Here is a 12,732-nt window from a genome sequence, read left to right as displayed (position 1 = left end):
ACAAAACGAATCTTGAACTTTATGTTTGCATCTTCTTAATCTTGAGATTTCTCTTTATTATCATTCTTAATCTTGTTCCTTAATTATATCTTTTTTATAATCAGTATAAACAGTGAAAAACATAATCATTCTATTGTAATTAAAATAATGGAAAGGAATTTAAACTAAGTATGTGTATGCATCTTGCTCTATACCATGTTTCATCATTTTTTTGTATAGTGATATTTAAAAATGTAATTTTTTTGTGTACTTTCGTTATCAGTATTATAATTATTTGGAAATCAACATATATTTAATTTGTCCTTAAAAAGTAAAAGATGGCTTCATTCCTGCTCATCCTAAATTCACATCATCTCTGTATGATTGTTATTATTGATTTAATAGTTAGTTTTTGTTATGGTTTTACGATATTCCATATTTTTCCTTGAGTTTTTCATAGTTTTTACGTTCCTGTAAGATTAAAAATAATTTGAAATTAATTTAACGGTTTTTTAAATTTAAAATATAACGGATTTGAAAAATTCAAATTCGAATACTTACATGTTCATTAACAGAAGGCTTTAATTTCTTCAGAGCATCGACAAAATGACGATTATGGACTTTTATATCTTTTATACTTCCATTAGCATCAATTGATTCTTGCAGTGTTTGCAATGATGCCTGTCGAATAAGTCCATCGAGATCAGCTCCAGTAAATCCTTCAGTCATGCATGAAATGTTAACAAGATCAACATCGTCAGCTAATGGTGGCTTAACTCTTGTTAAAGCTTTAAGAATATCAATACGATCTTCTGTTTCTGGCAATCCAACATAGAGAATTTTATCTAAACGTCCAGGACGTAAAACAGCTGGATCAATAATATCTGGACGATTTGTTGCTGCCATTAAAAATACACCTTTACGGTCTTCAACTCCGTCCATTTCTGTTAAAAGTTGATTAACAACTCGTTGACTTGAATTATTATCGCCTGAATCTGATCGTTTAGGGCAGAGTGAATCAAATTCATCGAAGAATATTACACATGGTGCTGAATTTCTAGCTCGATGGAAACATTGACGCACTGCACGTTCACTCTCACCAACATACTGTAAGATGAATTGAGAAATTATAGCTTAATGTTGTTTTAATTAAATATTTTCAATAATTTACCATATTCAACAATTCTGGTCCTTTTACTGAGATAAAGTTAATGCCAGCTTCATTGGCAACAGCCTTTGCGAGGAGTGTCTTACCGCAACCTACGAAAAACAACAAAAAAATTAATAACATTTCAACGACTTTTTTAAATTCAAATTTCGAACATAATTCAAAATAAAATTTAACGACTTTTTGAGGATATAAAAGTTAATTAACATACCAGGAGGTCCACAGAGTAAAACACCTGATGGCGATTCAAGTCCTAATTGTTGTAATTTTTCTGGGAATTTTACCGGTGCAAGAATAGCAAGTTGAAGTTCACTACGAATGTCTTTTAAGGAACCAATATTATCCCATGTAACATCTGGAACTGTGATAAAGCCTTCTCGTTTAGCTGAAGGTTGGACATGCTTAAGTGCATCAAGAAAATCATCACGTGAAATTGCAAGCTTTTCAAGATCTTCATCACTAATTGGTTGAACATCATTTTGTAGCCATTTAATCATATGATCGAGTGTGAATTCAGGCATAATAAATGGAACTTCCTCTGTCGATGTTGGTGCTGTTTCCATTTTCTCTGTTTCTGTTGGTTTTTCGTCAGTGCTAACTGAAGATTCGACTGTTTCCATAGTTTCAGTCGGAACATCTTCTGAAGTTGATTCTGGCAGGTTTGATTCTGTTTCTTTTGGCGGTTCCTCTGCTGGTTTATCTTCTGTTGACTTTTCCTCATCTTTCTTTGCCTCATTAGTATCTTCTGCCTTATTCTCATCACTTGGTGTTTTCTCGTCAGTCTTATCGACCTCATTATCAACTTCCATTAATAAATCATCGTCAAGATTTACAATCGGTTCCACTACAAGTTCCTCAGTTTCTTTTTCTGCTTCCTTTTTATTGGCTATTTCATCCAATAATATTTGTTCCTCACGTTTTGTAATTGCTCGTTTAATGGCAGTTGATGCAGCTCGTGTTGCTAATGCTAATAAATCAGCTCCAACATATCCCGGCGTTAAAAGTGCAATTTCATCATAATCAAATGGACGTTCCAATTTTAAGCTTCCTGATATGACTTTTAATATTTCACTGCGTGCCTTACGATCTGGAATGCCTAACGAAACCTCATGATCAAAGCGTCCAACTCGTCTTAATGCTGGATCTAATGAATCTGGACGATTTGTAGCTCCAATAACAAGAACTTGATCACCAAATTTCAATTTTGATAAATTGTCAAGCGATGAAATTAGCTGTGCAACAATTCGTCGTTCCATGTCTTTTTGAGCATTTTGACGATTTGAAGAAATTGCATCAATTTCATCGATAAAGAGGACGCAGGGTGCAAATGAAGCAGCTTGTTCGAAAATTTCACGAATTCTTTCTTCCGATTCACCTGAAACGCCAGCAATTAATTCAGTGGCTGGAACTTCGACAAATAGAACATCAAGTTGACCAGCAATTGCATGTGCTAGCAATGTTTTGCCACTTCCTGGCGGTCCATGTAGTAAGAAACCTCGCGGCGGTGGCAATCCAATATGTCGATACATTTCTGGATGTTTAATGTGCATTACTAATTCACAAAGTTCCTTCAATGCTTTATCCATTCCGCCAATATTGTCAAATGTCACTAAGGATTTTTTGGCAAAAACTTCCTTTCTGAATTTCTTTGGTTTTGGTCCTGAAGATTGTTGTGATGGCAAACTTTGTTGTGTTGTTGGAGCCTGTTGTGTTGTTGATTGTTGTACTGGTGTTGTTGACGAGGATGGTGTTGCTGTTTGCTTCTCTAATTCTTCAATTGCATTAAGACGACGCTTTTTTTGTGATGCAGGACCTGGACGTGATGTTGATTTAATTATATTTTGTAATTCTTCAGTCGATGATGCAGTCTTTGAGCCATTTGCTGCTATTCTAGTTACTGTTACTTTATCAACATTTGATCCTGATGATTTTTGTTTGCTATTTTCACCATCTTCCTCGTCACTGCTTATATCGATACTTATTGGCTTTGGATCTGATGATGTCACAACTGGATTATTTGTCTTCTTCATGTAAAGTGAATTTAATGCATTATTCAAATGATTTCCATTATTAGCGTCCTATTAAAATGCAAACGAATGCATTAATTTGATAATAAATTTATTTATGTCTCAACTTACATCCATTACTTCTAAATCTGATCCCATATCGTCAACATCAGATCCAGGATTGCTATCAAGTCCATATGAATGTAAAACTGTCTTATATGCTGTAAATATAGTTTATTAGTGTTGATTTATGTTGTTTATTATAGACGCTAATAGTTTACTTACCATGTTCTACCATTATTCGAAATGGAATCATTTTACGTCTCGAATATTCCTGATATCGATTCATTAATGACTGTGTCATTTCTTCAACATCAACGTATGTCTTGTGAACATTTTCCTCTAAATACTGTAAACGGAAAATGGAGGATTTTAAAAATCGATAATTGAAAAATTTATTTAACCTCGAATTGATTTCTATGAAGAATCGGAAAACTTAAAATTTCACTATTAATTCACTTTTATCTACCTGTTTTACACGTGGAATCAAGTTCGGGTCACTTGATGGTGACTTTCTATTACTTAAACTCATTTTATATGTCCTCTTGCTTCTAAATTTAATTAATAATTGATATTGAGAAAATTTGTTTTTCGCAAAATTCTTATAAACAACAGTATTTAAAACTTTATTGGCGGTTACTGAATGGTTGGCTGATTTTTACATAACAAAGTTTGTTTAAATTTATTCACACCTGCTCCTTTACTTTATTTAAAGTTTCATAAGGTGGAACAAAGTGTTTTAAAAAGCAAGTAAGTTTTATAGCAAAAAAAATAGGAGTCAAATAAATTTTTCTTACTAACGATTTTTGAAAATTCAAATTTTAAGTTCAAAATTATTTAAACTGAGTTCAAAAATTTAAATAATGTCCGTTATTTCGATGAACATGCTGCCTAGCAAAAATTTAATTAATCTACACTTTCTCTGTGTGAATATGGACTTAAATGCTGTCAACCTACCACTGTTTTATAGCAACAAATTACTAACAATCTGAATAATAACAAACGCAATATTTGATAACAAAGAGAACAAAATAATTTTAAATGTAATTTTAAGCATATTATGTAGATTAAGACCTTTGTGATATGTCAAACATACAACATTCGAACAAATAAGATCAAAGTAAACCATGAATACCATTCCGTTTTAATAAATATACAAAATTTTATATATTTCACAATTTTGCAACGTAATGCATATAAAGTGACAATTTAGAGTAGTTAAAGTTATAAAGTCTTAAGATGCAGAACGAACAAGTCACATCCACAGCATCGTCTTTTAAAACATTCGCATTTATTGATCTCGAAACGACTGGATTGCCATCAATTGAATACAACCGAACAAAAATCACACAAATAAGTATCACAGCATGTTCAGTAGAGCATATCATGGAACTAAAGGACAAGGATGCAATTCCAAGAGTTCTTCATAAACTGTCATTATGTCTCAATCCTCGAAAATTGATTAAACTGGATTGCACGGAAATTACTGGATTATCGAATGAGCTATTGCAGAACGAAAAGAAGTTTGACGAAAATACTGTGGATCTTGTTAATAATTTCCTTGCACATCTCCAACAGCCAGTTTGTTTAGTTGCACACAATGGAAATAAATTTGATTATCCAATTCTTAAAAGTCACTGTAAGTTACTTAACAAGCCATTGCATGAATCACTTATTTGCTGTGATTCACTTACCATATTCAGGAAGATTGATGAAATTTACGAACAAAATTCAAGAACTTTAATCAATGGATATAAAATGACATCATGGGAAAGGATCCAAACGCAACAAGTTTTAATGATGGATGCTGAAATCCTGGAAGTTGAGAATTTATTAAAGAATTATGACTCGGATGAGAATTTAATGACAATAACTCAGTTAGAGACGGAATTCATTAGAAATGTCCCTCAAGCTGTTAAATCTGAGCCTGATGATGACATCCAAGCAAGGCAACGTCAAAACGAGACAACACCTACTAAGCCTGTAAAGGTTGAGGAGAAAAATGCTCCATCAAAACATCCAGAATCAAGTGTCAACAAAAAACGACCATCAAGTGCAGCACGTCGTGAACTTTTTCCAGGAACAAGTGAACAGCCGAAAACTTCCCCGAAAAATGGCAAAAAGGTCTTTCCAAAAGGATATTACACACTTCGTGAAATTTACAAGCGATTTTTTGGTATACATCCAGAAAACAGTCATGATTCAGAAGCAGATGTCATTGCACTTCTAAAGTGTGTTTGTGCCTGTAAAAAAGAATTTTTGGATGTGGCCATAAAAACCGCGTGCAATTTTAGTGATATCAAGGACCTATAAATAGCATTATGACAAATTCTTTATCTCTCGATGCATGCCTGTACTGGTTATGCAATATATTTTTAATCACATGTACTCATCTATTTTTACACGAAATTAACGAACAAATGATAATAAACTTTTATATTTTTTATAGCAACTTAACCGTCTTTTTGAATTTATCTAACGACTTTTCTAAATTTGAATTCACCAAAGTCTTCTTTGAGAAAGTTTTATAACAAACTTCAAAACACCCGTCAAGTTTGACGAATAAAAACATTAATTCATAATAAAAAATGTTTCATAAATGAAAATATCAAAGCAGACATTGGTGTTGATCTTAGTGATATCTAAATTGTTAGTTATATTAAAAAGTTGCAAAGATTAAAGTGATTTCGTAAAGTAACAAAGAGACCAACGAAGTAAATTATATTACTGATTGTTTACATTGATTTTCGGTCAAAGAAAAATTAAAAATTATTTAAAAATGACTATTTTAAAGGAAAAGCTAAGTGATTTCAAAGAAAAGTTTGAAGAAGCACAAAAGCTTATCGAGGATGCCAAGACTGAGACTTTGGAGCCTTATAAAAATCATTATCGTGCACGAGAAATTCTCTGTGAATTAGAGCAAAATTTAATAAATGTTGCCGACAGTTTTAAGGATGATGACGATGACAGGTTGACTATTAATGCTATTTTAGGATATGTGATGAAAGATATTGGCAAAATAAGCATGTTCGTGGATGAGACAACATTGGCAGAAAAATATTTTCAAAGAACAATTGAATTGCTGGAATCTGACAAGGACAGCTTGAAAATCATTGTGTGCTATGTGGATGTCCTCAATCAACTTGGTATCTTATGGTCAAAACTGCAAGATGTTGAAAAATCAAAAGTATACTTGTTAAAAAGTGAAGAAACAGCAAATCATTTTAGGGAAATGTCCAAGATCCAGCCATTGACAATTTTTGATGTATTTGGTACATCCGATGAGATTGAAAAAGGAAAAGGACAAGAGAGCTTAGAGAAGACATGTACATTAACTTATTTTTATCTCGCTCAAGTATTTGGACAGCTCGGCGACTTGGATACATCTGCAAAGTATTGTCATTTAACATTAAACAGGCAATTGGAACTAAAAGATTATGAGCCAGTTGAATGGGCATTAAATTCTGCAACATTATCACAATATTATTTTACCAAGAATATGCTCAAACAATCCAGACATTTACTAGCTGCTTCCAGCTACATGCTATCAAATTTATCTGCCGATATCGAAACTTGTGAACTGACAGAAGATCAACGAGCAGCGGCAGTCGAAAATATCAAACACAGAACTGCTGATGTCGATTTATGTTTTGCTAAATATTGCATGTACATCATCAAGACATCCATTGAGCGTTTACTTCAAGAAGACGAGACAACAGACACAGATGCAGCTAAATATAAAATTAATACACACTGTGAAAGATTTCCATTAGATTTAGGTGTATTTGAGCAACAAGTCACAGATCAATTTGTGCTGACGTATGATGATGCAAAGCATGTCTTTCTCGAAGCACAATCTTATCTTAATAAGGCTAAAGAATATTATTCTCTTGAAACTGAGGCATCACAATATGCACGAATAATTCAGGATTATGCAAGTCTTTTTAAGCATTTAGCATTTTTTGATGATGATACAGCAAATCAAGCTAAATTACATAAGCGAAGAGCAGATCAACTTGAAGCTGTACAGAAGGAACTTAATCCTACATATTATCTTAATATCTGCAGGTAAGGCTTGACATTTTAATATTTATTACCTTAATTCCATTACTAATGTCTTTAAATTTCCTTCAGAGAATTAATGTTTGAACTTGGATTGACGTACTCTGACATGCTGGACATAAAGTGCGACAAACTAAAATATGAGGAAGTTCAGCCACAAGTTTTGAGCAAAATCAACAAGCTGTGTCATAAAGCAATTGAAAAGTTTCAGGAGTTTATCGACACTTATAAGGATAAGAAAACGAATGAGATTCCAGAAACGTTGGATATTGATGAATTTCAAGCTATTGCCTGTGCACATTTTAATCTCGGACGATTGTTCTATAAAATTATCACGCCTGACAAGAAGATGCAACTTGAAAATACTCAAAGTAGTCTTTTAAACTATAAAACCTTCCTTAACTATTGTGACAAGCATAAGGAAGTCGCCGAAAGAATGAAAGGCGAAAAAGGCGTTACACAAAGTATGGCTGAGTTATTGCCACATAAAATTAAGAAGTTAATGGACGAAATAAGTCAATAAAAAAAAAGTTCATCATTAAAGTCTTTCATTCATTTTGAGCACATGCAACATAAGCACCAAATTGAAATAAAGTCATTAATTAAGAAAGGAAATGCTTGACGCTTTAAATTTTGTTAAGAAAAGTTTTTTCATGAATTGCGGATGGAATAAAATTTATGCTTCATAAAAAAACCATTTTCATTGATCTTTCATTTCTGTTCCTTAATAGAAATTTTATGAAGGGGTTAAAAATGAATAAGTGCTGGATGGTAATGATGACTGAAAGCAGGAGTAGCTATTCGAACAAATAGAGGAATATAAGAATCATCTGGACAGGCAACTGGATTTAGGTATAATAGAGGAACTGATACATCCGAGCAGCAGATCGCAACCGCTAGAGTGACGAGTTTAATGCCGTTCAGAGTCTATAGACGCGTCTAATACAGTGATAAGAGTCTAATACTTTTTAACAAGGTGGAGAAAGGATGGGATAGAAAATTCGTCATATAATTGAAAGGTGCCCTTAGGGGTCCTGCAATGAACGGTAACATGAGAACGCCTCGCTTTTAAATAATTCCAGTTAGTTCCGATGTAATTAAGTAAGAGCACTTGACATGTAATCAAGAGGGCACGGATTCGAATCATACTAGGGATATGGCTATGTTTGAGTGTATATCGAGTGTATAGATACACTCCAACATAGCCATATCTCTAGTTGATTCGAACCCGCGTCCTCTTGGATGCTTGTCAAGTGCTCTTACTTTCTTACATCGCTATTTCTTTAGAACCTTAATAGTACTAAGGTATTAATGAGATATTGTTCCCGAACAGACTAAGAGCATGCTCATGAGTATGTTCACAAAATTAAGAGAACGCTCATTTAGGTCTGCTCTGTTAGAGATTATAAAGCTCGTAAGGTTCCAGGCAATCTAATCTGTGTTTAATGTGTGCTTTTAATGTTTAATTAATGTCAATTAAATTCATCTATTGATGTTTACGTACAAAATTCTTTTTAAACTTCTTTTTCAACCAGCTACAATAATACAAACTAAGCTCTTTAAAAGATGAAAAATCATTCGTCATTATATTGTGTATGCTTCTCTGAGTTTGAGTGTAAAAAATTACAAAAGTACTCGACCTTATCTAGCGTTTTTAGCGCATTTTTGTTGTAGTCATCAGTAATTTGCAGAGGTCGAAGTCGTTGCGAAAAGTTCACTTCACTTCGCTAAAATTTCATTCGGTTTCAAGTCAGCTCGAGTGAACACGAAAAAAACGTGTTCACTTTAACCGAGGCGAAACCGAATCCGTTTTTTCGTGTTCACTTTAGTCGATGCGAAACCGAATTGATTTTTTCGTGTTCACTTTAGTCGATGCGAAACCGAATTGATTTTTTTGACTTCACTTTAGTCGACTCGAAACCGAGTCGATTCATGTGAAGTGAAGTGAAGTCGAGTCGACTCGACTTCACTTCATTTCATAGAAAAAAATATTTTACCACAGAAAGTCACTTCTGATTGCGTTTGTGAAGTATGTAATTTCATACAAAATTTTATCAAAAATCCTTTTTTACTCGTTTTGGATAAATAATGAAGAAAATAAGGTTTGACTACAATCTATAGTCCAGCTTCATGTAGTTTTACATAAAAATCGCAATTTGCAATACATATTTTTAAGTTTTTTTTACATTATTTGACAAAAATGAGCAAAAAAAGGATTTTTGACAAAATTTTGTATGAAATTACATACTTCACAAACGCAATCAGAAGTGACTTTCTGTGGTAAAATATTTTTTTCTATGAAATGAAGTGAAGTCGAGTCGACTCGACTTCACTTCACTTCACTTGAATCGACTCGGTTTCGAGTCGACTAAAGTGAAGTCAAAAAAACGATCTCGGTTTCACCTCGACTAAAGTGAACACGAAAAAATCAATTCGGTTCCGCCTCGACTAAAGTGAACACGAAAAAACGGATTCGGTTTCGCCTCGGTTAAAGTGAACACGTTTTTTATTACACGCTTTTATTGGACTTGCTCTGTCTGTCTTTCTGTCACGTTCAAAATTTGTGACCCTTTTTTCGACCACTTCTACTGCTCCAATAATGCTGATTTTTTTTATACGTATGTGTTCCGGAGAGCAATTTGATATTTTGTCATCATTAAATCGCTAACTCGCTTCCTAATATTTTAATTAATTAATTTAAATTTTTATATGGGAGAAAATTTGAAAAAAATCCATTGTCAATTATGTATATTTTTAATTTACATTGACCAGACTCTTTATGAAACTGGAAATTAATTCATATGATTAACTAGACATCGATTAATAATATGAATTATTAATTATATTGTAATATCAATCCGTTCAGGATATTTAAGTAAGACAAAAATTATAAAAAGTGATTTTCTCGCGGATACTCTTAGCAAAAATTTGAATTCCAAAAAAACCGTTACATTCAAATCTTCAAAAATCCATTAATTTTATTGAATTTCAATAACCTGTATGTTACTGGATCTTGATATACTGTCTAAATATGGTCCTGGATCTTACTGGATCTTGATATACTGTATAAATATGGTTCTGGATTTTACTGGATCTTGATATACTGTATAAATATGGTCCTGGATCTTACTGGATCTTGATATACTGTATAAATATGGTCCTGGATCTTACTGGATCTTAATATACTGTATAAATATGGTCCTGGATCTTACTGGATCTTGATAAACTGTATAAATATGGTTCTGGATGTTACTGGATCTTGATATTCTGAGTAAATATGGTTCTGGATGTTACTGAATCTTGATAAACTGTATTAATATGGTTCTGGATGTTACTGAATCTTGATAAACTGTATTAATATGGTTCTGGATCTTACTGGATCTTGATATACTGTATAAATATGGTCCTGGATCTTACTGGATCTTGATATACTGTATAAATATGGTCCTGGATCTTACTGGATCTTAATATACTGTATAAATATGGTCCTGGATCTTACTGGATCTTGATAAACTGTATAAATATGGTTCTGGATGTTACTGGATCTTGATATTCTGAGTAAATATGGTTCTGGATGTTACTGAATCTTGATAAACTGTATTAATATGGTTCTGGATGTTACTGAATCTTGATAAACTGTATTAATATGGTTCTGGATCTTACTGGATCTTGATATACTGTATAAATATGGTCCTGGATCTTACTGGATCTTGATATACTGTATAAATATGGTCCTGGATGTTACTGGATCTTGATAAACTGTATAAATATGGAACTGGATGTTACTGGATCTTGACATACTATGTAAATATGGTCCTGAATGTTACTGGATCTTAATATACTGTATAAATATGGAACTGGATGTTACTGGATCTTGACATACTATGTAAATATGGAACTGGATGTTACTGGATCTTGACATACTATGTAAATATGGTCCTGAATCTTACTGGATCTTGTTATACTGTATAAATATCAATATTGTTGACTTCTCAATGGGAAAACTAGCAATTTGAAGGGAATTTAAGAAAGTATGGAAATAAGTATAATACTGTTGTACGGTTTTAATACAAATTTGATTATACTTCACAAGACAAAGCAGTACGTTTTGCAGTTTTATATATTGCTTTCGAGCGAAATTCCAACCCGATCCAAACATTATATACATAAATATACGCAAATCACGAGTAAACTGAGCACATATAAAAATATGTAGTCGTTAGTGTAAAAATATACTATTGTGTTCTAATAACAGTCGGGCGAACGAAGCGAAGCGAAGTGGAGTCCGACACTACTGTGACCTAATAACAGTCGGACGAACGAAGCGAAGCGAAGTGGAGTCCGACACTACTGTGACCTAATAACAGTCGGGCGAACGAAGCGAAGCGAAGTGGAGTCCGACACTACTGTGACCTAATAACAGTCGGACGAACGAAGCGAAGCGAAGTGGAGTCCGACACTACTGTGACCTAATAACAGTCGGACGAACGAAGCGAAGCGAAGTGGAGTCCGACACTACTGTGACCTAATAACAGTCGGGCGAACGAAGCGAAGCGAAGTGGAGTCCGACACTACTGTGACCTAATAACAGTCGGGCGAACGAAGCGAAGCGAAGTGGAGTCCGACACTACTGTGACCTAATAACAGTCGGACGAACGAAGCGAAGCGAAGTGGAGTCCGACACTACTGTGACCTAATAACAGTCGGGCGAACGAAGCGAAGCGAAGTGGAGTCCGACACTACTGTGACCTAATAACAGTCGGGCGAACGAAGCGAAGCGAAGTGGAGTCCGACACTACTGTGACCTAATAACAGTCGGACGAACGAAGCGAAGCGAAGTGGAGTCCGACACTACTGTGACCTAATAACAGTCGGACGAACGAAGCGAAGCGAAGTGGAGTCCGACACTACTGTGACCTAATAACAGTCGGACGAACGAAGCGAAGCGAAGTGGAGTCCGACACTACTGTGACCTAATAACAGTCGGGCGAACGAAGCCAAGCGAAGTGGAGTCCAACACGTAAGAAAACTCTATGCATCATTAGTAAAAAAATAGTTCGAGCGAAGCTCGAAGCAAATAGTTCGAACGCAGGTCGGACTTGGTTGAGCGAAGCTCACAAATTTTTGCGACCTGAACGGAGCGAAGCGAGTGATCTATAGTAAAAAATAGTTCGAGCGAAGCTCGAACTTAAGTAGTTCGAACGCAGTTCGGACTTGGTTGAGCGAAGCTCACAAATTTTTGCGACCTGAACGGAGCGAAGCGAGTGAAGGCGTGAAAATTTTCAAACACGTAAGAAAACTACATGTATCATCGTTAGTAAAAAATAGTTCGAGCGAAGCTCGAACTTAAGTAGTACGAACGAAGTTCGGACTTGGTTGAGCGAAGCTCACAAATTTTTGCGACCTGAACGGAGCGAAGCGAGTGAAGGCGTGAAAATTTTCAAACACGTAAGAAAA

At 34.4% G+C, this 12,732-nt stretch overlaps 3 protein-coding genes across 4 annotated transcripts; 2 read left to right on the top strand and 1 right to left on the bottom strand.

Annotated features, from left to right (window-relative positions):
* Positions 1–18: 18 nt before the first annotated feature.
* Positions 19–3,820, bottom strand: LOC139089032 (nuclear valosin-containing protein-like). Of its 2 annotated transcripts, none has more exons than XM_070638456.1 (7): positions 3,683–3,820; positions 3,439–3,562; positions 3,286–3,374; positions 1,359–3,225; positions 1,151–1,239; positions 541–1,086; positions 19–450 (listed from the first exon to the last, which is right to left on the bottom strand). In XM_070638456.1, exons 1-7 carry the CDS (start codon positions 3,743–3,745, stop codon positions 403–405), a joined length of 2,826 nt encoding a protein of 941 aa, XP_070494557.1. In that variant the 5' UTR covers positions 3,746–3,820; the 3' UTR covers positions 19–402. The 2 variants fall into 2 exon arrangements, with proteins under 2 accessions (XP_070494557.1, XP_070494558.1); XM_070638457.1 differs by having other exon boundaries at positions 1,359–3,171.
* A 632-nt stretch (positions 3,821–4,452) lies between these two features.
* On the top strand, positions 4,453–5,526 carry LOC139089033 (uncharacterized). Its single transcript, XM_070638458.1, has one exon. It carries the CDS (start codon positions 4,453–4,455, stop codon positions 5,524–5,526), a length of 1,074 nt encoding a protein of 357 aa, XP_070494559.1.
* A 432-nt stretch (positions 5,527–5,958) lies between these two features.
* LOC139089029 (KIF-binding protein-like) lies at positions 5,959–7,972 on the top strand. The gene is made up of 2 exons (XM_070638450.1): positions 5,959–7,281; positions 7,348–7,972. Exons 1-2 carry the CDS (start codon positions 5,993–5,995, stop codon positions 7,796–7,798), a joined length of 1,740 nt encoding a protein of 579 aa, XP_070494551.1. The 5' UTR covers positions 5,959–5,992; the 3' UTR covers positions 7,799–7,972.
* The last annotated feature ends 4,760 nt before the right edge of the window (positions 7,973–12,732 follow it).

Source organism: Chironomus tepperi, unplaced genomic scaffold, assembly GCF_022539635.2.
Source record: "Chironomus tepperi strain 1889 unplaced genomic scaffold, CSIRO-AGI_Ctep_v1 contig_173, whole genome shotgun sequence".
Classification (NCBI taxonomy): domain Eukaryota; kingdom Metazoa; phylum Arthropoda; class Insecta; order Diptera; family Chironomidae; genus Chironomus; species Chironomus tepperi.
Note: the sequence above shows the minus strand (reverse complement) of the source record. Positions and strands in the feature narration are given on the sequence as shown.